General features: G+C 42.3%; 1 protein-coding gene across 2 annotated transcripts in view; it reads left to right on the plus strand.

Moving 5' to 3' along the window:
* Positions 1 to 401: 401 nt before the first annotated feature.
* LOC143320498 (formin-binding protein 1-like) overlaps positions 402 to 24,207 on the plus strand; it is a 29,751-nt gene continuing 5,945 nt past the window's right edge. For both annotated transcript variants that reach the window (XM_076730202.1, XM_076730203.1), the window contains exons 1-16: positions 402 to 673; positions 5,663 to 5,778; positions 7,398 to 7,448; positions 10,844 to 10,991; positions 11,403 to 11,465; positions 11,636 to 11,731; positions 13,395 to 13,409; positions 15,317 to 15,445; positions 15,544 to 15,690; positions 16,842 to 17,018; positions 17,140 to 17,331; positions 19,445 to 19,459; positions 19,599 to 19,708; positions 20,876 to 21,008; positions 23,789 to 23,937; positions 24,032 to 24,168. In XM_076730202.1, the coding sequence (XP_076586317.1) occupies positions 644 to 673; positions 5,663 to 5,778; positions 7,398 to 7,448; positions 10,844 to 10,991; positions 11,403 to 11,465; positions 11,636 to 11,731; positions 13,395 to 13,409; positions 15,317 to 15,445; positions 15,544 to 15,690; positions 16,842 to 17,018; positions 17,140 to 17,331; positions 19,445 to 19,459; positions 19,599 to 19,708; positions 20,876 to 21,008; positions 23,789 to 23,937; positions 24,032 to 24,168 (1,708 nt within the window). In that variant the 5' untranslated portion in view covers positions 402 to 643. The remainder of the gene's footprint in view (positions 674 to 5,662; positions 5,779 to 7,397; positions 7,449 to 10,843; positions 10,992 to 11,402; positions 11,466 to 11,635; positions 11,732 to 13,394; positions 13,410 to 15,316; positions 15,446 to 15,543; positions 15,691 to 16,841; positions 17,019 to 17,139; positions 17,332 to 19,444; positions 19,460 to 19,598; positions 19,709 to 20,875; positions 21,009 to 23,788; positions 23,938 to 24,031; positions 24,169 to 24,207) is intronic.

The raw sequence follows: 24,207 nt of genomic DNA on the forward strand, positions 1-24,207 counted from the left end.
TGTGATGGAAAAACAGATGACAGCGATGGAGAATAAAAAAGAATAAGTGAAGAGCGCTGTCTGCTGGAAAACTGACAGCATCGCAGCTGCTTCTGTCAACTCTGGGTGATGACGACGATGATGATGTTTATTGTTATTATTATGATTATTATTGGTGTTGTTACATGTAGGTTTAAAATAAGTATTTCTTGTTTAATGACTTTATCGTTGATTTTTTTTCCATAATTATTATTCTGTCAGCACTGACACAACCGGAACATTTTATTGTTGTAATGAGTGTGTGTGTGTGTGTGTGTGTGTGTGTGTGTGGCAGCAGGGCGGGGCTGCAACTGAGCATGCTCAGTACACACACACACACACACACACACACACACACACATACAAAATCTCAGCATCTCCTCACTGATGACAAAGGGTCCTCCAGGGAGACGCGCCGCGCGTGACCGCGTCCTCTGCTCTCGTGCTGCTGCAGACAGAAACAGACAAACAGAGAGACAGGAGCAGACAGACAGAAACACGGTGAGACAGACACGCAGCCTGTGTGTCGGTAAGGATGCGCGCGGCGGGCAGTAGCAGCTCGCGGTGATTGTCGGATCGGAGGAGCGAGCAGCCGCAGCGGAGCGCAAGAAGCGGACCGGTCACCATGAGCTGCAACTGGGGCACTGAGCTGTGGGTACGTATACCTGATCACACCTGTACAGCAGCCGCGACTGTACCCTGAAACCTGGATGCCATCAGCTGCGACCGCTTATCTGGTAACCTGCCGGTAACGAGCCGGGCGGCTTGCGGTGTGTGTGTGTGTGTGTGTGAGCGAGAGAGAGAGAGAGAGAGAGAGAGAGAGAGAGGCCCTCGTGCTTCTGTCTGCTCTGCCATAGCAACACGGTGAGTGACGACAGCGGCTCGCGCTCTGCGTCCTCCATGATGCTGCTGCAGCGCGCGACCCTGAGAGAGACCCCCCTCAACCCTAACCTAAGTTTGATTATTAATTATTAATAAATGAGCTATTTGGAGCGAGTCTGTGGTCGCATACAGGAAATGTGACTGTGGTGTTACACACAGAAGAATTTAAAGCAAGAAGCCAAACAGCTGAACAAAGAGGTCAGAATAAAGACAGATCATTAAACCCTCAGACAGAAAGGTGAGAAATACACGGAGAAAAGGCAACGTGAGCGAAAACTTAGAGTGTCTCCACATAAATCAAATGTTTCTGAATGAATGTTGGATGGCTCAAGGGCTGGAGTACTTTCAGGAGTGGATGATGATGTACAACATGTACATGTACACCTGTATGCATGCATTCCACTCAGCATTTGTATTGACAGTGATGGTTCATGATGATATGGACGTGTTGAATATGGTGCATTTTAAACAGTAAAATGATAGATAGTCGACGTCAGTGGATGTTTGGTCAGAGGGTTTCTGACTGTTCATCACACTCATGGTCATTGTGGCATACAGAGCTCTATAGCGCCTCCCAGAGGGGAGAAGTTGGAACAGGTTGCTTCCAGTACATGAGGTTTCTGCAGTGATGCTTCCTGACTCTGGAGGTATATTAGTCCTGAATGGAGGACAGTTTGGCACCAGTGATCTTCTGTGCAGTCTTGACTGTCGGTTGTGGTCTGTTCGATCCAAACCAGACAATGATAGATGAGGACAAACCGGATGGTTGCAGTGTGGACTTGGATCAGCAGCTCCTCAGACAGGTTGCCGGCCGAGGGTGCAGTTGGTTGTTTGATGTCTGAGTTGGAGCAGGTGAGCTGTGTCAGGTGGAATGGTTTCCTGAAGCAGATGAGTTCCTTCAGGCTTCTCCAAACTGAACTGAGTTATTGGCTGGAAACCAGTTTTCAGCTTCTCGGTGTAGCTCCTCTTTGCCACTCTGTTCTTTTTTGTCAGTGTTTCTGGCCTGGTCATACAGGACTTTGCCCCCACTTCTGTAGGCCTTCCCCTTGGCCTGACAAAGCTTCCAGAGTTTAGCTGTAAGCCAGGTTTAATGTTGTATTTGCAGGGGGGCTGTCAATGACTATTCTACATTCAAATTGTAAAAAAATCTATACAATCAACTGTGAAAATTGATGTACAATTGTGGAAAAAAGCAGCAGCAGCTGCACTAAAGACAGACAGGAGTCACAAACCCAGAGTTTCCATTGTGTGGTAATAACTTTTTTTTTTAACAGGAAAATCTTCCATATTTAAATCTCTATAGAGCGGCTGTAGCTCAGGTGGTAGATCAGCCGTCCACTTATTAGAAGGTTGGTGGTTCCATCCCCGGCTTTGGTCTATGTGTTGAAGTGTCCTTGGGCAAGATACGGAACCCCAAATTGCTCATGATGCTGCGTCAATGGTGTGTGAATGGTTAACACTCGTAATGAGCAGGTGGTCTAGCTACCATTGTATGAATGTGTGTGTGTGTGTGTGTGTGTGTGTGTGTGAGTGAATGGGTGCATGCAGATTTTGTGTTGTAAAAGCGCTTTGAGTGCTCATCGGACTAGAGAAGCGTTATATAATTACAGTCCTCTCCTGATTGGCTGAATTCTGAGGGGTTTTTTTTCAGCCACTCTAGTTATTGAACAGTGAACCAAGAAGGTTTTGGTGAGTTTTATTGTGTTTCTGTCAGTTTGAATGCAGTGTTTTATAATGATAAAATTACTGTTTCTGTTAATGGAGTCTGGTGGCTTCACTACCTGTTTCATGGCTGCCAGCTGCAGCGCTCTCCATCAATACTGGAAAAACTTGTCAGCAATCGTCACTTGAACACAAAAGACATTGGAAAATATGGTCCATAATCATTGACATTGAAGTCTTCCAGGACACATCGACCGACACCAACTGGAAACTCTGCACACAACGTCACTTTGATTGATTTAAAATGAAATGTCAGTCAAACTGAAATGAGTGCAACATGGTAGACAACATTATTTTATTTGTTTATTTTGTAACATGTAGCTATGTAAATCTCATTATGATTTATGTTGAAATACTACCCTGCAGCCTGAAAAGCACTCGATGCAGTCAAACCAGGCCTAAAGTTCCATCTTTGCCTCGATGGTCTGTCTCTTCACAGTCGAGACCACAGACTGAGCAGATTTTAATTCCTGCCTCTAAGTGGGAGAAGATGAACCTCTCTAAAGTACCATCAGTCAGTAAGCTGAAGAACATACAGCAGTCTGTTTTACAGTCCATCAGTACTCTGTAGAAGTAATAATAATAATAATAATAATAATAATAATAATAATAACAATAATAATAATAATAATAATAATCTTTATTGTCTTAATGTTGAAATTTGCCTATGGCTTCATGGGTAGGTTAAAACATTTCATAGGAAATAAGACAACATACAGTAATAAGTATGTCAAAAAGTACAGTACAGACAACAATAACAGACATGGTTCCAGTATGAATGGTATTAGTAATGTAAATCCCATTTGTTTCTGCTCTTTCCCAATCGGTGGCCTTGTTTGTAGTTCTGGACAGTCTGTTTTTGTTCTTAGCCCCCAGGTGCCCAAACCATGTACACATATTAAGATTAAAACCCTTTCCATGAGACCTGTATGAATCCAATTCTTTGTGTAGTTACGAGCGTTATTCTGTCTTGGCTGTCAAATTTAGAGAGCTGTAAAATAATGGCAGATGTTGTGGTGACTGACAATAATCAGCTCCTTAGTCTTTTGTTAATAAAAAGGGCACTGTCTTCACAATATGTGGACTGATTAACTGTGTCCCCTGTCTGCATTATATGGTGGCCCTGAAGTGCAAAACACAACGGCAAAAGAGAAAACACAACGGCAAATCACAAAACACAACGGCAAAAGAGAAAACACAACGGCAAATCACAAAACACAACGGCAAATCACAAAACACAACGGCAAAAGAGAAAACACAACGACATTAACCAAAACGGAAAAGGTAGGCACCCTCGGTGGACAAGAATCGTCGCTGACTGGACGAAAGAACTGGTCCGTCCTTTGAACCGGAAACGTTACATCCGTTTACTTACTTGAAGGTCGCGCGTGAGCGTCGCCACCGTCTTCCTGCAGCTTTTTCCCACATTCACTGCAGAAGTTAGGACTTTTTTCAAACTCTTTGCCACAATTTTGGCAAAACATAGCAGCATGTTCCTCTGTATTGCCGCTTGTCTGTCGGTGTTGTCTCTCCGGTTCAAAGGATGGACCAGTTGTTTCGTCCAATCAGCGACGATTCTTGTCCCCCGAGGGTACCTACCTTTTCCGTTTTGGTTAATGTCGTTGTGTTTTGTGATTTGCCGTTGTGTTTTGTGATTTGCCGTTGTGTTTTCTCTTTTGCCGTTGTGTTTTGTGATTTGCCGTTGAGTTTTCTCTTTTGCCGTTGCGTTTTGTGATTTGCCGTTGTGTTTTCTCTTTTGCCGTTGTGTTTTGTGATTTGCCGTTGTGTTTTCTCTTTTGCGGTTGTGTTTTCTGATTTGCCGTTGTGTTTTCTCTTTTGCCATTGTGTTTTCTGATTTGCCGTTGTGATTTGCACCTCAGGGCCACCGTAGATTTAGACCAACTAGCACCATGCTGTCAGCATATTTAGTCCTGTACAATTAACCTAAAATGTCTATCAAGGGCAAGTGCAGCGGCAATTTCAAACCAATATAATGCACAAACATACATGCTTTGCAAGATTAGCACGTCTGCCGGTGAATTTCAAATGATTCAACATCTTTCCATGGATTATTATAGTGTTCTTGACTGACATTTTAACTGCATTGGACCATCTGGACCTTTGACAATGTAACCAAACAATTTTGTGACAAAGTGTCATTGATTGGTGGATTACTATCAAACTTTATCTGAGAGTTGTCTCAATTCCTTAATTGTTTGTTTGTTGTTGGCATTAATTCTACCTGCTATAATGATTGTATCTTGAAGTGGTTTGCATCAATCAAATCACAACATGGCATGAGTATGAAAACTGAAATGTAGCAGTCAATAGACAGACTGTGGCATCCAGTGTGTAAGAAAGAATGCAACTGCAGGTCCTTCATCCCAACAGTTGTCAGACTGTTTAACTCCAGCGTCATGTGATGTAGCTCTGTGTTGATGCTGTTTTTCCTAATTCTACATCATAAACCTGCTTTTGCTCCGCACTACTATTATCAATGCTAATATACTGTATGCTCACATTATCTGTTTCATCTTTTGCAATACCATTACATCTTGTGCAGTTTTTTAAGTTCAACTGTTCAATAGCACTATTTATTATCCATTTTGGCAACAGTATTTTTATAAACTGTAAGTATTGTACACATAGACGCGTGAAATTCAGTGTCCTTTCTATGCAGCAGTATTTCTCAAGTGCAGTACAACATATGCCATTAGTAGTTTTCTCATAAGAATATTGGCAATAGTATTTTTATGGGCAGTAGAATTTTTATGGCATTTAGTATTTTTATAATCTGTACATTTTTTACATTTATATCTTGACTCTTCTGTGCCACTGTTTTCTTTTTTCTTTTTCTTTTTGTAATACTTACTGGCTGTAACAACTTGAGTTCCTCAGTGTGGGATCAATAATGTCTTACCATATCTTTACTTATCTTACACAGGGTGTCAGTATACAGGGTGGTGGTGTCAGTAGACTTGTGTGGAGATGACAGAACTGAACCTTTACAGACTGTTTTTTGTCTTGTTTTGTGTTTCAGGACCAGTTTGATAACTTGGAGAAACACACCAGTTGGGGAATTGACTTCCTGGAGAGATACACCAAGTTTATTAAAGAGAGAGCTGACATTGAGCAGAGCTACGCCAAACAGATCAGGTACCAACATCACCTGTATGTCACCTGTATGTCACCTGTGTGTAATGTCTACATCACCTCTACATTACCTGTATGTCACCTCTACTTCAACTCTACGTGTCAAATTTAAGTCATGTAAGAAACTTTGACCAGAAGTAGGCTCTGGGTGGGCTGCCATCAGAGAGAGACAAATAGAGAGACAGAGATATACATCAATGACAGTAATAATGTTAACAGTGATAATATCATGTGGGGATGCCCCACATAATATGGTACCGCACGAATGGCAGCTAGTTACAGCAGCTCTGGCCATTTTTCTTTGTCTTAGTGTATTTTCTTGTGTTTCTTCCGTCACTAGTCTCTGTGGATCGTGTGTACGTATGGATGTACACTGGTGAGACTAGTGATTTGCTTTTTACTCTTTTCTGGATTACTTAACTCAACATCCAGAGATCCATTGAAGTATGGCTCCATTGTTTATACACGAAAGACTGGAGATGCCCAAGGAAATAAGGAGAAGGAGAAGGGGATGCAGAGCTGTGGCGAAGTGCCATGAGATGAAAAGATCCACAAACCATCCACACCGTGTCTTATTATGGGGAATGTGAGATCTCTCCCAAGTAAGATGAAAGAGCTAAAGGCACTAACCAGACTGCAGAGGGAGTACTGTGAGTGTAGTCTCATGTGTTTCACTGAAACTTGGTTAAATGAAGATCACGCTGGACTCGGATGTTATGTCTTGTCTGCTGACAGCAGACGAGAGAGCAAAGGAGAGCGGTAAGAGGAAAGCTGGGGGCATAGAGATATTTGTGAACAACAGATTGTGTAACCCAGGGCACATTAGTGTAAAAACTAAAACTAAAACTATTTGGAACTCAATAACAAAAGAGACTGTTGAAAAGTACAAAATCTGAAGTTTTTTGGTTATTATGTGTGAAAAAGGACTATTTAGTCGTTTCAATTTGTTATTTGACAAATAAATAACAATAAACAAGTTTTTGAAAGATTTCTAAATTGATTGTATTGATGTTTTCTCATTTTTATGGCAGGTGGTCCAATAAATTTGTCAAGCACTATATATATATATATATATATGTGTGTGTGTGTGTATGTGTGTACATATTTGTCAAATTTTGTCATATATGGATAAATGCATATGCTATCATACACATACCATATACTTAAACTTAAATTAAACTAAATAAATGAACTTAAATTATTGTTATAGGTGTTACTATTATTATTGTCATTGCTCTCTCTCTCTCTCCCCCTCCCTCCTGGTTCCGCTCGAGATTTCTGACTGCTCAAAGGAGGTTTTTCCTTGCTGCCATTGCCAAGTTTTTACTCGTGGGACAATTGTTGAAACCGCTGGGTCTCTTGACGTTAAAAGAGTATGGGCTTGACCTGTTCTATATGAAAAATGTCATGAGACAACTTTTGTTGTGACTTGGTATTATACAAATAAAATTTAACTGAAAAACTGAATCGTTCATTGAATTTAATTTGGGAGGAAACATCATGAGAAATTGTGAGTTTGATTTAAAATTAAAACATCAATGCCATTAGTGTTTCTGGTATTCTGATTCACAACATACAGATGAAGTCTACCTGTCTCTCTCTCTGTATCTATCTGTCTGTAGGAGCCTGTCTAAGAAGTATCATCCTAAGAGAAGCAGAGAGGATGAGAGCAGGTCAGTCAGCATGTTTTCTTAGACTATTATATTGTTTAATCTGTCATCTGAAATCAAAATTCAGTGAAAAATACTCAAATCTTTAAAGCTACACTACCCACACGTGGTGATAATGACAGTAACGATGGACAAATGTCGTACATCTACATGCGGAGGTTGTGGTGGAATGGTGACTTAATTTCCTCCAATGAATACAACCCAAAATTTCTGTTTGACCCCATCAACACTGTCACTGCTGCTCCTCCTGATGTGCCTGTCTTTTCAAATAAACACTGCAGTAACTTTCTTTCTCGGCTTATAAGAGTAGTCCATGTCAGGCCTTCCATCATCCCCTCGTCTACTCCCTTTTTTGCTCATCCAGCTCAGCCATAAGACGTGGTTCTCACCCATTCCCTGCACTGACCAAGTGGGCAGTGTGAAACCTTCCTCAAGCCTAAATATTGCTTAAAAATGGAGGTGGGTGTATTGGTCCCAGCCTATTTTAAACATGCACGCCGCCGCTGCCCCCCCCCCCCACACACACAAAGCTGCTGTTTGTCTCAGAAATATTACAGACAGTTGTTGCCAAACAGCTCACTGCTGACTCAACTGCACACATTTTAGATGTGTTTTTCATCATGTTTTCATCAGAAACATTCCACTGAAACAGCTCTTCTCAGGGTCTTCAGTAACATAATGATGTCTTCTGTTGTGGGTGACTGCTCTGTTTTGGTGCTGCTGGATCTTACCACAGCTTTTGAAACTATAGATTCCAGCATCCTGACTGAAAGGTTCAGGCAGTTGGACTAGTTCTCCTACTGTGTCCGTTTTTCTGTGTCGCCTCGTCCCTCCATGTCTGAATTTGCTGCACTTTCCTGGGGTGTGCCTCAGGGGTCTGTCTTGGCTTGTATTCTATTTGTGTTGTATTTGCTTCCCTTAGGGAAGCATATTATTGACAAATGTAAAGGCTGGAGATGATCATTCCTGCTTTTATGTTATCCTCGCTAGACTACAGTAACTCCCTTTTCAACTGCCTCAGCAGGTTGTCTCTGGACTGTCTACACATGGCCCAGAAGATTTCTGCAAGGCTGTTAACCACATCCGCCTATCTTATCTTTTTTTACACTGGCTTCCCGTCAAGTTCAGTATTCATTTTAAGGTTCTGGGGCCTCATTTATAAAACATTGCGTAGAATCCATACTAAAAGTGTGCGTGTGCCCAAAAGCTGAAAATGGCATACGCCAAAAAATATTCGGATTTATAAAACGTGCGTACTCACACCTGCACGCAATTTTCCCTTTATAAATCACACTCCACCTGGAAGATTGCGCAGGTGGATTCACCTCACATCCCGCCTCTGACACACCCTCATTTTACCATGAATGGTCAATGCAAAGTACCTCATGAATGTCTTTGCATATAAATATGCCTGCTGATCAATGGCATTTTACGTTCGATCATGGCAGAGAAAAGAAAAAGAAATTTTACGGAGACTGAAATCGAGGTGCTTGTGGGTGAGGTGGAGGCTAGAAAGGATATTTTGTTTGGTGGTCACAGTAGTGGCGTCACGAATACAATAAAAAAAAAAAAAAAAAGAGTGGCGGCACATCGTCACCGCAGTGAATAGTTCCAGTGCCACAGAGCGATCTGTGGCAGAAATTACAGATCCCTACACTACTGTGCGTCAGGATGAATGAGTCATGTGCTGACCCAGACCACCGTGCCACTACATTCGTCAAGATCATGTCCGAGGTACAAATAATTTGTACATTGAGTGAATGCACATTTTTTCGATTCACATAAGCAAATTCATTTTCACTCTGAGCCCTTATAGCAATGTGAGTGCAGTCAATTGCGTCGATTATATTTGGGAAACCGGACATTGCTGCAAATATCCCAGACCTAAGGACACAATTTAACTGAATTATATCATACCCAAAAGGGGCTTTAGACAGACAATGTAACATTATATAATATTAATCATATCAAACACTTACCTGTCGGCTAATTCCCACTGAAAGGAGCCAGTCGCCAGAAACCCCAGAGTGGTCAGCACCTGGATATGCACCGGGATGGCGCGGTTCCGGCGGGTGGGTCTATCTAACACTGGGCCCAGTTCAGCACATAGATCCAACAGCACCGCTCTAGGGAATCTAAATCGGCTTATTAGCCAGTCATCATCATGGGCCAGCAAATCTCCGTGGTCCCTAAAATTTCTCTCCATCCTGATCCTACCATTTGCGTGATCTTCCAGCAGTGCCAGCGCATCCATTGTGCAGCATTACGCACGAGTGTCACCGCACTATTTATATGCTTACTCAGCAAATTGAATGATTGTTACACACCTTGTCAGAATTACTACTAATCCATCAGTGCCATCCACCGCTCTGTATCATTTGAAGATGGAAGTATGATATATGAACATTGTGCATACAGTAGTAGCCTAACGGCTCATTAAAGGAACACATCTATAACACTGCACACTTGGGTGTTTATGATTATGCGGGTCTATAAGTCTAATATGTGATGACATTAAATGTATGAGATCAATCTGGCTTCAATTCACCACCTCACCATCTGCACCGCCAGTTTCCCCGTCTCCAAAATGTTCGTACGCAAGCATCAAAGTTGGCGTACCGGTGCGCACATTCTCACGCTAAGTTTATTTTTATAAATCACAACCTTTGCGTAGGAAGTTGCGTACGCAACTTTCAAGCCCCGTTTTGTGCGTAAGCAAGTTTTATAAATGAGGCCCCTGGTTCTCACATATAGAGCCCTGCATTATCAGGTACCTGTGTACATCTCGGATCTGCCCCATCCTTATGTCACCAGTCGATCACTTAGGTGTTCTGTTGGGTTGTCCCTTGCGCTAAACCAGTGTTTCTCAATTCCGATCCTCGGGCCCCCCTGCCCTGCATGTTTTAGATGTTTCCCTCCTCCACCACAGCTGATTCAAATGATCGGCTCGTCATCAAGCTCTGCAGTGGCTTGATAATGAGCCACTCATTTGAATTGGAGCAGGAAATATCTAAAACATGCAGGGCAGGGGGGCCCGAGGACCGGAATTGAGAAACACTGCGCTAAACTGAAAACAAAAGAAGATGCCATTAAAGCAGTGGCTCTGACATTGTGAAACACTCTTCCTAAGAACTTTCACTCAGCAGTCTGTGTTGATGCCTTTAAAAGGCAGCTGGAGACTCATTTGTGCGGTCTAATGTTTGTAATTTTGTGTCTTCGTAAAGGTCTTTGTTGCTTATATTTTATGCTTTTTCTTTTTTTGGTCTTTTTTTCTTGTGAAAGACTCTATACTAAATAAACTTTACTTGTATACTTAACTCGGTGTCTGATTAGTTGCTTCAGGTACACCTGGTGTCTATTTGGTTGTTACAGGTTCACCTTCTGATTGGTTGTTACAGGTACACCTGGTGTTTGGCGTTTGCTGCGACTCTTCGTCAGTTGAATGAACTTTCAGTTCAGAAAGAAGAACTTGCTGAAAACCTGAACTCACAGATTGTTTGTGAGCTGACAAGATACACCCAGGAGCTGAAAACTGAGAGGAAACTCGTAAGCAAACAAACACACACATAAAAACACAAAGCAGCAAATAAAGAAACAGACAAAAGGTTGTAACTGCACGCATGCACACTGAGCTCTAGCTAAGCTCAGTCACGCTTTGTCAGCCTTTCTGGGTCAAGAGGAAATATTTCAGAAGTGTCTGTTCTTCATCACACACATTTATGATACAACACAAATACACATTTGCAGTTCATTTAGACACTTTCAATACTTTCGTTTCGATACGTCTTCAACTACTACTAACTCTCAGCACAGTTGCTGACCCTAAAATAATGATTTTATCTGAAGCAGCAACTTGGTAATTACTGCTGGTTAGCATACTTGTGAACTGTCATTAAGTTCCTTCCTTGTTCACCTGTCAGTATGTTTAGGGCTAACTATTTTGAGTTTTTGTTGCAGCATTTCCAAGATGGCCGCCGTGCCCAGCAGCACATTGAGAGCTCCTGGAAACAACTGGAGTCTGTGAGTGACCTCTGACCCCTCCCACCAACACCTGCTGACTTTGGGACCATACCCATCAATAAATATGACACAACACTTTTCAATTAATAATCAAATATACTGACCATAACCAGTTAAAAAAAGAAGAAATTTATTGATTTGTTGTTTTGTTGTCGCTTTTTGTTGTTCAGAGTAAACGTCGTTTTGAGCGTGACTGTAAGGAGGCCGAGCGAGCTCAACATGTCTCCGACAGAATTGACCTTGACAACAAGACGGATGGAGAGAAGGTGGATAATTATACATTAATTTTAAATATAACCACACTCTGCTTCAAGTCAACTAAAGCAAAAATATATCAGACAAGGTTGTGGAGGAGGAGGAGGAGAAACGAATATCAGCGAGCGAGGTTGTTACGTATATGATGACTAACGATAATATTTGACAGTTATTCGTCAGCTGATTACAGTTACAGTCAGTCATTTGGCAGATGCTTTTATCCAAAGCAACTTACAGATGAGATTTTCATACATCACAAGGTTCAACAGGAGTCAGTCCTCTAACGCTGATCTCTGGTCCAGCTGGACAAATGTGCTACGAGGCAGTGCTACGAGGTGATGCTTAGAGTGCATAGTTCTTTTTTTTTTTTTTTAAGAAAGAAGGTGTTCAGTAAAGAGCTTGGTCTTTAATTTTTTCCTAGAGAGTCTGGCTAGCGACTTAGGGTCTTTTTGAGCTGGCTGTACCATTCCTGGGCAGAGCGTAGTGAGCAGGAGGGAACATAAACCTGAATGAGGGGGTTCAGGTCGGTCGGAGTGGTTTTGGTGGCAGTTTTATAGTCGAACATCAAGGACTTATACTTGATGTCGGAGCAGCTGGGAGCCAGTGGAGGGACATGAACAACGGAGTGACATGTGCTATTTGGGCTTGTTGAAGAACAGACGAGCCGCCACATTCTGGATCATCTGCAGGGGTTTTAGTGAGCATTTAGCAAGCTGATAACCACACAGCTGTGGCTGAGCTAACGTTTGTGAAGTATGAGTGAAGCAGCTGATAACAATCAATACAATCAACACGCATGTCCACAAACTGACTGGAGACAAGATGAAGTGATGATGTTTATTTCACTTATTTAATACCTGATGCTTATGAGTCAAAGGCAGCTGGACTCTTTAGATCCTCAGCTTAGTGTGAGTCACTTCATGTTTCTCGGGTGAATCAGATCTCTAAACAGTTCAGTGTAAATACATCCAAGAAGTGTTCAAGATGGATTAAAACCTGATTGTTGAAACCACTGCTGGAGGAGGTTGGAGACTCTTTCTGTCCAGATGTTCAGAATGTGTAACTTGCCTGTAACCATTCCTCCTCCCACAGTGTAACTGTCAGAGAGCAGTCTGTGGGGATATCCACTGACTGTCTGTTAATACGGTCACAGTTTCCTCTCTAACAGCAGCTAAAGCTACGCGAAAATTACTCTGGAACAAGCCGTTTGTTCTCATCAAGGCAAAAAGGAAAAAGTGTTCCTGTAAATCACTTACAGACGCTCTATCCAAAGCGACGTACATTCACACAACAATGGCTCAGCATCAGGGGCAGTTTTTGGTGTTCAGTATCTTGCCCAAGGATACTTCAGCATGTGGACTGCCAAGGCCAGAGATCGAACCACCGACCTCCTGATCGATGGACGACCGCTCTACCTCCTGAGCCACAGCCGACATATACCATTTAAGTGACACCTGGCTGCCATGTGACAGTCGTTAGATTCACATGACTCTGTTGTGTCACAATCAACAACACTGCCTGAAGAAGAACTGAGGAAAAATGTCTGTCACGTGATTTCATCAACACATCAGAGAGCGAAGTTTATGTTTTGATTCAACATCGGTGCTAATATTTAACTAACTCTTGTCTGTCTGTCTGTCTGCCTGCTTGCCTGTCTCTCTCTGACTGTCTCAGCGCTGCTCTCTGAAGGTAAGCTCCTTTCATACATTTAGTATAAACTCAGCTGCTGTGTCTGAAGTCATTAACTCCTTCCTGCTGGCTGATGATGGATTTCTGTATAGAGGACTGTATATATATGTGTGTGTGTGTGTTTATGTATATATACACACACACACACACACACACACACACACATATATATATAGTCAGTGTAAGTGATATATATAGATATATCTATATATATATATTGAGCTCGTCGGCAGAATGAAAAAAACCCTTCTCAGGTGATTTTCTCCCCATCATTGCTGGACTATCACATTTCTGTGATTAATATATAATGTACTGAGTCTATTTTTCAAAATGAATAGAGAATTTGTGGCTGTTTGTGTTGTGATGTGCTGCTTTGCTCATATTTTACATATCTCACACCACAAATCATGGATTTGGCTTGTTCCCGTCGTTGTAAAGAAGAACAAACTATACTTGATCGAAGTTACTTCTTGATAATACTCTTTATGAAACAGCTGTTGGAGCTGTGTGGAAATGCCAGCCAACATCAATCTGTCTTTCTTTGTGATAACAATCACTCAAAAAATTTTGATTAAGAGAAGAAATAGAATTACTGCACAAGAAGACAGTCAACTTGTAAGTGAAAAGGTGAAGATGATGCTAGGCTTTAACATTCATATTTACCACAGATACGTCCCTACATACATCATTTCAGAATTCTCAGTGTGAACAATTAACTCTGATATCGTGTCAAACTACACCCCCTCCTGGGGAAACTTGGACATGGCACAATTTTGGACAGTAAACCATTAGACTCAGACTTTGCTTAATTGATCCCAATTGGGAAATTCTTTTGTTGCAGGAGCAGGTTAAACATACAGATACACATAAAATATATACAATAAAGAAGAATAAGGATGAGAATAAAACTAGTCATTTGTAGACTGCTTTTCAATGCTTGCTCATGAGGGAATTGTCGGGTCTCTGTAGATAAAAGAGCTTGGCCTGTACCAGCTCTATATGTAAAGTGTCCTGAGACAACTTCAGTTGTGATGTGGCGCTATACAAATAAAACTGAATTGAAAATGAAATTAAAATCATGGGACACTTTGACTCAACTATATATAGTACAATAATTCCTAACATAGATTCGGACAGAAATACAAAATGAGCTTCTAGTTCAGTTCTATTTGAATTAGAAAGCTTTTGCATGAAGAATGGATGAAAATCCCACAAAACAAGAACTGAAAGACAATTAGCTGGCTACAAATATTCAAAACAAGCTGCGATACTTACCAAAGTGGTTGTTACTAGGTACTGACCATGCAGGGTGTAGAAACTTGTCTGTTTCTGTGTGTGAGTCAAGGATCACACTTACTTGATGAACACGCTTGTTTATTGAAGAGTAAAATAAAGCGGGCATAGTGAGCCGACATAACGTGGTAACATCCGTGTTAGCAGCATCAGACACACCGTGAAGTACTGTGTACTGTGTATTACCAGGGGCAATCAGATGTAGCACAGCCAAAACAATTGTTCTGTTTTTCACTTGATTATGTTTTTGGGTGTATTTGAAGGTTTACTGTATTTTGACTTTTTTTTTTTTTTTTTTTTTTTTTTTTGACAGTGAGATGTTCCCATTATGATGTCTGATGTGTATTCAGTACACAGCACAGAGCTAGTCATGATGGGGTTAGCCAGCTTAGCATGAAGATTGGAAGGGGGAAACTGCTAGCTCTAGCTCTACAAGATCTTGCTCTTCACATAACTCCCTGTAAAACCACTAACTGTGTTCTTTATATTAGTTGTTGTTGTTGTTGGGATTGAACAAACAAGATACAACATCTTAATTGCTGAGTTGTGAAGGTGTTGGTAGATGTATTTGGTGGAAATCTCTCAGTGTGTTTTCATTTGTTTGCTGGTTTCAGGCTCGTCAGACGGCTCAACAGAAAAAACAAGCTGCCGATGAATCCAGGAAAGACTATGTTACCAGTTTAAACCAATTTAACCAGGACCAGCACCAGTACTACCACACACTGGTACCAGTTATATACCAGGTAAACTAGCAGTACCACATAGTGCTACCAATTACATACCAGGTAGACCAGGCTCAGTCTAACAAAGTGTATTAATTTCTGTTTCTGTGTGTTTGCAGCGTATCCAGGATATGGAGGAGCGGCGGATAGAGAGAATCTGTGAAGCGATGCGTTCATCAGCGGAGGCTGAGAGAAAAGTTCTCCCTGTTGTAAGTCGCTGTCTGGATGCCATGATAGATGCTGCTGAGAGCATCCAGCCCAGGATGGTGAGTCTCCTCTTTGGAAGTTTGCTGGCCATAGATTGATCTGAGATACTGAAGTCTCTGGATACTTTGAGACTACACTGCGTATATAAAGTACTGAACTTGAGAATCCTTTGTTGTTCCTAGCTGTGGATAAGTACACCAGCTCATCACTCTCATGCAGATTCTGGAAGTCTCAGGGGACTTTGTCCATCAGGTCTTTAGACAGCAAACAATTTTTCATTAAAGCAAAACAAAGTTCTGTGTTTGTCAGTTATCAGTGACACTGGAGGAATTGCTATTTAGAGACCTAAAGCTTAGTGTGGTGGCAAGATCTGTAATAAAGGGCTCAGAAACAAGAGAATGTCATTCTGGTATTTATTATCATACTTGCAAGTGTGTGCAAACAACTTTCAACAGTGTTTCAGGCTGAAAGAAGACTTCCTCTTCTCTCAGCATCTTTTGTACATTATTTAGTGAGACCACCTTGATATGAGTGACTGTAATCTGCCATTCCTAAACAGACAGTCTGCAGCTGCATCTTTAAATCATGTCCTTGCTGATATGCTTCAACACAGTGTCACACACACAATAATGAGACCACCCTAGCATAATAAGACATCCCTGGCTATATGCAATATTCAGTACACTCAGTCTGTGGGGACTTGGTTTTGAAACCAAAGGGTGACCAGTTCAAATTCAGCACAGACCACAGTATAGAGTGCTGACTGGCTGCTAGAAAGGTGCCAGTCCTCCTCCTGGGCACTGCTGAGGTGCCCTTGAGTAAGGTTACGAATCCCGAACTGCTCAGAGGTTGCCACTGTGTGGCAGGCTTATCAGTCTGGGTCTTGTGTGTGTGCTTGTCACTCTACCATCTGAGCCACAGCTGCCTCTGTAGCTTGAACTTTCATCATGATACATCTGCCACACTGTTTGTGGCAGCTGCCAGTGAGATCCTGGTAGCTGTCACTGTTTTTGGCAGCTAAACCAAACTTGCTGAGGAACACCACAACATGCAGTTGAATGCTTTGGAAGCAAAGAAAGTGGATGCCGTGTTGAGAATTTGTTTGTGAAATTCCAACAAAAATGATATTGTGTCACTGAGGGACATACAAGTCAAAAGTCATATTTCAGTCTGTGTGTGTGTTTTTTTTAATGTATGTGTGTGCATATAGGACACCCGGCAGGTGGTGGAGGTGTACAAATCAGGCTTTGAACCTCCAGGTGACGTTGAGTTTGAGGACTATAGTGCCACCATAAGGAGAAGCATCTCTGAGTCCAGTTACCTCGACAACCGAACAGAGGGGCGGAGACACAGCAGGAAACTGTGGCCCTTTATACGAAAAAACAAGGTGCACAACAAAAGATACACACACACACACACACACACACACACACACACACACACACACACACCTAGCTGTACTGACCATGCCTCTCTCTCTCTCTCTCTCTCTCTCTCTCTCTCTCCAGCTGCTGACCCTCCTCTCCTCCCCTCGGCAGCCTCCTCCTCCACCCCCAACCTCGCCCTCACCAGGGGGTGTGGTCAGCAGTCCCCAGTCCCCACCCCCTGCCTCTAGGGAACCAATCACACAGCGGCTAAATGACCTCATGACCTCTGGCTCCAGAACCAGGAAACAGTGTCTGCGCAGCCTCAAGAGAGGGGTATACACACACCCACAAGTGTATATACACATGTATCTACACACACGTATAGCCCGACCACATCAGCAATGATAACTATAACAATAACTACAAATGTATCATTTAAAAAAAAAAAATCAGAGGCAGAAGAGCAGGGGCGAGAGCAGACATCCCTGGAGGACTCCAGTGCTGATGGTCCAGGTGCTGGATGTGATTTTCCCCAGCCTCACCTGCTGCTTCCTATTTATCAGGAAGTTTGTTATCCACTGACAGGTGGAGGCTGGCACAGTGAGCGGGGGGAGTTTAGACTGAGGATTTCTGGGGTGATGGTATTGAATGCTTAGCTGAAGTCCACAAACAGGATCCTTGCATATGTCCCTGGGTGGTCGAGGTGCTGCAGGATGTAGTTCAGTCCCATATTGACTGCATCCTCTGACCTCTTTGCCTGGTAGGCAATTGAAGGGAGTCCAACAAACCGAGAGCGATCTGAAAAAGTAGGATTTAAACGAGCTCAGTGCAGTTCCCTTAATGCCAATGAAGTGTTCCAGTCTCTAATAGGATACCATGGTCAATGGTGTTGAATGTAGCACTAAGATCTAATAAGACTAGTACAGAGACAAGTCTTTTATCTGATGCAGTTAGAAAGTCATTTGTAACTTTAACCAGTGCTGTCTCTGTGCTATGATGCACTCTAAATCCTGACTGGAAATCCTCAAATAAAAAATTTTTGAGAAAAAGGGGAGGTTGGATATTGGTCTATAGTTGGCTAACACCCCTGCATCAAAAGTCAGCTTTTTAAGTAGAGGTTTTATTACAGCTACTTTAAAGGACTGTGGTATGTAGCCTGTTGATAAAGACAGATTGATCATGTCTAATAAGGAAGAGTCAATTAAAGGTAAAACTTCTTTAAGCAGCTTAGTTGGGATGGGGTCTAAAATACAGGTTGATAATTTTGATGATGAAATTATTGAAATCAGTTGGTGGAGGTCAACGGGTGAAAAACAGTCTAAAACTGCAGCAGGTTTAATGACAATTTCTTTAATGACAAGTTTGAAGACAAAACAGTACCTGTTGATGGCAGAAGCCAATGAATTCTGTCTCTAATAGTAAGAATTTTATCATTAAAGAAGCTCATGAAGTCATTACTGCTCAGAGATAAAGGAATACATGGTTCAACTGAATTATGTCTCTCTGTCAGCCTGGCTACAGTGCTGAAGAGAAACCTGGGATTGTTCTTATTTTCCTGTATTAGTGCGAGTAATAGGCTGCCCTGGCACTGCGGAGGACTTTCCTGTATGTTTTAAAACTGACTTGCCAGGCGAAATGAAATTCTTCCAAATTGGTAGAACGCCATTTCCTTTCTACTTTTCGTGAAGTTTGCCAGTTGGGGATATACCATGGAGCTACATGTGGAGGAGCGAGGTCTCGCAGAAACCAGGGAGCTGGACAAAAGGGAGCCAGATGACATGGACCTTCAACGTCCTTGGGGGCCTCACTCTTCTTGTACAGGCCATCTTGAAAGCTAGCAGGCTGTGGTTCACATGGCTGGGAAACTGGGGCTGAGGCTTGGGATGATAGCTGGGACACTGGGGCTGACAGGCAGCTAACAGGCTTCATGCTTAGCCCAGCATTGGAGCTACTGGAGGATTTAGCCAACAATTCAGCTGTGCCTGGAGCTTCTGAAAACCGGGGCTTCAAATAGAAAGCTTGTTCAAAAGAAGTTATGGCCCTCAGCTTATCCTTGAGGTCCATATCAAAAGGACTCCCCTCATTCTGAGCCTCATCTCCTGAACCTTCTCCAAGTGAGAAATCATATCCATTTCTGGCACATCAGTGTGGATACTCACATTGTTATCGTTGTTTTATTGTTCTTGGTGTGGACAGCAGTGTAAACGCGTATATGCATATACAATGTGTACAATTGTACAAAGGTATACAGTATGTCTACACATATATATATACTGTATGTATGCTAATATGCATCAACACAAGTGTATGTATACATGTATATGTATTTGTGTGTGAGTGTATGCCCATACATGTGTACACATATACACACATATACTGTATATTAATCCAAAACTGTGTTTTTAATGTTGTCATGTTTCCCTCACGCTCCTCTCTGATTGGACAGCTCTCACTCAAACTGGTCAGTAACACACCTGTCTTTCTGTGAAATTATACATGTGCATTATACCACATTTACTGTTATCAGTGTGTGTAACTGTAATGTAGTATAACATGATATAATATGACATACTATAATGTATAGATGTGTTTTGTTGTAGGGGTCCGGTCCTGCAGACTGCAGTCATCTTCCTCCTGAGCAGAGACGAAAGAAACTTCAAACCAGAATCAACAACATCAACCAAGAGATCCAGAGAGAGAGAGAGCAGAGGTACACGCACATATACAGTACATTTGCACACATACATATACACACTTACACACACACTAAATGCACACTTGCTATGTGTACTATGCAGGCAAACTAGGCAGGAGTCTGTCCATGAAGCTCTGCTACTGCAGACAACTCACTACTCCCTCACTGCAAAAGGGCCCAGCTATCTCTCAGCAAAATCCAGTTTGATGTCTTTTATTGCTTATTGATTCTCAACGCAGTGCTTGAAGCAGTTGAGCTTAAGTTGGAGTTGCTGAAGGTGGAGTTATTGAAAGTGAAATGATTGAAGAATCACATATAGGCTTAATAAAGTGAAATTTGCTATTTTTACATTTTTTTTATGTAGGTGTCAATAAATTTTGCTTTTGATTTGAAAGAAATAGACAAATGTAGTTGAGGACCTCTGGCTTACACAGACTATTGTGCAGAACTGCCAAAACAGATTCCATCCCCCTGTTTATGTATGGGTTTCCAGTGTGTCCATAAAAAAACTTGCAAAACACTTGACATATAAATAAAGTGCAAATGTGTGATTCCTGTTGGTTGAGGTGTAAAAGTGGTATGGATAAAAACAGGAACAGATTGAATGAATAAATGATGATGGCAATGAAACATGTGACTTGAATGTCACTCATCTCTTCCTGTGAACAGCTGAAATCATCAGATGTATGTGGAGCGATGAGGAGGCTTTAACCTTCCTCATATTAATACATGAAACTAACAGAAATGTCTGATTTCCATTATGCTTTCCACACGGGTTTCCATTGTTTGACCTTTGACTGGAGCTCTTTTAATCTTATTGTTTCCTCATCCCCTGCAATGGTTTAATGGCAGCAACTCGAGAATTAGCTCCATCAGCTGTTTATTACATCAGCCACGTATGAATATGAACTCATATTCACATAATGGGTGTGGATGGGAAAAAAGCCTTCAGTCATGTTCTGTTGTCACCATTTTCTGGGAAATCAGTTAAAATTTGAGCCCTGTCTGGACGAAGCTAACATGAAAATATGAAATATAATGAGTTCAGGCTGAATAAAAATCACATTTCCATTGTTTGCTTCTGATGTTTCTGCATTATGTTTCTGTGTTATTTCCTGTGTGTACTGTGTATTTAATATTGTGTTACATGCTGTGTGTGTGTGTGTGTGTGTGTTGTTTCAGAGATGCTCTGTTAAAGATGAGGGAGGTGTATGAGCGAAGTCCTCAGATGGGTGACGCAGGCAGTTTGGAGCCTCGACTGGAGGAAGTAAAACAGAGTCTACAGAAATTGGAAGATGAGCTGAGGAGGAACCAGGTTTATGCTATAATTAACATTTCTAAACATAGTGCACACACAACATAGATGCACTGTACTATATATATATATACACACACACACACACACACACACACACACATATATATATATATATTTGTGTTGTTTGTCCAGTCCAGTTTGTGGTTAAGATATTTGTATTTGTGCACATCCACAATCTCAATGTACAAAAAAACCCTGGATGCTGACCAATTACAAATATAATTGTAATTGTAATTGCATGCAGCAGGGTGGCAGTCTGCTCCAGCTCCTTCCAGCTTTCCCCTAAGCAGTGATGGTTGGATCGTGTTGAAAGCACAAGAGATGTCAAAAAACATGACCCTCACTGTGCTCCCAGTATTATCCGGCTGAGAAAGGGATCTGTGAAGCAGGTAGATGATTGCATCCTCCACACCAGTGTCTGATCGATATGCAAACTGTAGGGGGTCTTGCTTCTGAAGTGACGCAGGGGGTTCACTGTGATCCTTTCCATCGTCTTCACCAGTTGGGAAGACGATGGAAGGCTCCTGGCCTGAAGTGGTTGGGCTCCATGGGATGTCTTTGGGACTGCAACCACACAGGAGGTTTTCCACAGGGCTGGAACTCTCTCCAGACTGAGGCTCATATTGAAGATGTGCAGGATGACCTGCAGAGCTGATCTGCACAGTCCCTGAGCAGTCTGGAGCTGATGCCATCTGGGCCTATAGCCTTCCTCGCCTTCATCTTCCTGAGCTCCTTCCTCACCTGATCAGCTGTTATGGAGAGACTGGGGGGTGGCTTCTGTTGAGTTAGGTGGTAGGAGGTGAATGCAGTCTGTGAAGTGGAGCAGAGGGGGGGTGTGAAGAGGGTGCTGCTGGTGTCAGGAATGTTGCGAGGAGGAGGGAGGGAGTGTGGAGGAGTAATGGAGTCAGGTCTGGGCTCTGGTGAATGGGGGAAGGAATGGGGCTAGAATCAAATCTGTTGAAAAACAGGTTCAGCTCATTGGCCCATTCCCAGTCTCCAGATTCTGGGCCCCTCTCCCATCACTGCTGTGGCCTGAGGTGGTTTTCAGACCCCTTCAAACCTCTCTGGTGTTGTTCCCCTGAAGGTGTTTCTCCAGCTTCCTCCTGTAGCTGTCTTTGCCTCTCCGTATCTCCCATTTCAGCTCAATGTGCACCCTCCTGAGCTCATCTTTGTCCCCTGATCTAAAGACCCTCCTCTTATTATTCAGTAAGGCTTTCAGCTCCAGGGACACCCAGGGTTTGTTGTTTGGGAAACACTACACCTTCTTTGTAGGCACAGTGTCACAGCTAGAAGGTCCCGGGTTCAATTCCCACCTGGGGCGCTGAGGGCGTATCCTCCACCATGCCTTCGGTGCCTGCTGCCCCTTATCTCGAGTAAAGGGGCCTTTCTGTGTGGAGTTTGCATGTTCTCCCCATGTTCACCTAGGGGATCCTCCATAAAAAATGAAACCCCCCTCTAAAAAACATGCATGAAGATCACCACCTGACCAATGGTGACGGAAAAGAAAATGGGTCCACAGGCGCCGGTTGGCTGGCAGCCCACCACTCCTGAATGAGTGGATCTCCCAATGTTGTTTCAAGTAATCCAAGAAAGAGTAAAAACAAATCACTAGTCTTACCAGTTGTACACCCATACATATGCATGATCAACTGAGACTTGTGACGGAAGAAACACGAGAAAAACACAAAAGCACTCTAAGACAAAGAAAAATGACCAGAACTGCTGTAACAAGCTACCACTCGTGTGATGCCATCTTTTTTTTTTTTTTTTTTTTTTTTTTTTTAAAGAGATTCTATAGTCAGTTCATTTTTGTTCTGTTCTGGCACTAACAAATCTCTTATCAAACATGTTAATATTTTTCACTCTTTATTAGAACCCGGATTCCAAAACAGTTGGGATGGTGTGTTGGGACATGCGCAACAAAAGACTAGGAAAGTAAGGTAAACAGGCTCACTGGTCACAGGTGATAGTATCATGATTGGGTATGAAAGGGGCATCCTGGAAAGGCTCAGTTGTTCACAAGCGAAGATGAAGCGAGGTTCACCATTTTGTGAACACATCATTGGATAAAGGAGATTAATACATGGACTCAGGAACACTTCAGAAAGTGATCGTAAATTTAGTTTGATTGCAAATGATGGATTGTGTTGTTATTGATGTTTCCGACATCGCCCTGACTCTTTTGGAATTGGGATTGTAACAGCGATCAGCATTTTATCACCTCCACGTGTTTGGTTGTGTGTGTGTCTGTGTGTGTGCATGCAGCTGGACCTGTCAACTTACATTTTTGTGCACATTTGCCACTGTATGCTGAAGGACATTTTGTGGTTGCAGTGATTCACAGTTTTTGAAAACCCTATCGTATTGATTGCTCTGTTTTATACCAGTACTGAATGCTGACTCTTCACCCTTAACCAGCTGGTAGGGGCTGCAAGTGATCAACAACTGCTTCACCCACATGCCCCCAGATACACCTGGTAGAGATCGCTCTATTGACTTCACTCTTCTTGTTCAAACTGAATAAAGAGAGTCAATTGAAAGGGACAGGTGCATGCAGGTGTTGCAAAAATGACTGGAAGTTAATTACTGTAGTTTCATAAAAATCACACTTCTCTCTGGCTCATTACTCTTCAGTCAAATCTGAGTGAAGAGACTAAGCAGATAACTACAAATGAGCAGAATCTGGAGAGATGCTGATTCTCGTGCTGTCTCCCATTCTGTGACTTAATCTGTATGTGTTAATGTGTATGTTAATGTCTGTTGGTGTGTTTGTGCAGGCCTGGCTGACAGAGACTGACAGCAGACTCTCTGATCATAGCAGTAGACGACAGAGTGGAGGTTGTGGGTTAAATTCCCAGGTGACAACGCCAGGCAGCAGCAGCAGCCTGAAACAGCTGGACAACCGCAGCCCAGCCAGCAGAGAGAGGTACTAATTACTGATTATTGATTATTGAGAAAAATTTCCAACATACAGATTCATTGTTTATAGACTATAAACATTATTCTCTCTCTCTCCTCAGCCCTGATGGCAGCTACACTGAGGACCACAGTGCAGAGCTCCACTTTAAGTCTCGTAGTTCAGAGTTTGATGATGACTTTGATGATGAAGAACCATTACCAAGTATTGGCACCTGCAAGTCCCTTTACCCATTCCAAGGTACTATGATGTTATTTTACTGCACTAGCTCCTACTGTC

The sequence above is a fragment of the Chaetodon auriga genome, chromosome 5 (assembly GCF_051107435.1).
Source record: "Chaetodon auriga isolate fChaAug3 chromosome 5, fChaAug3.hap1, whole genome shotgun sequence".
Lineage (NCBI taxonomy): Eukaryota > Metazoa > Chordata > Actinopteri > Chaetodontiformes > Chaetodontidae > Chaetodon > Chaetodon auriga.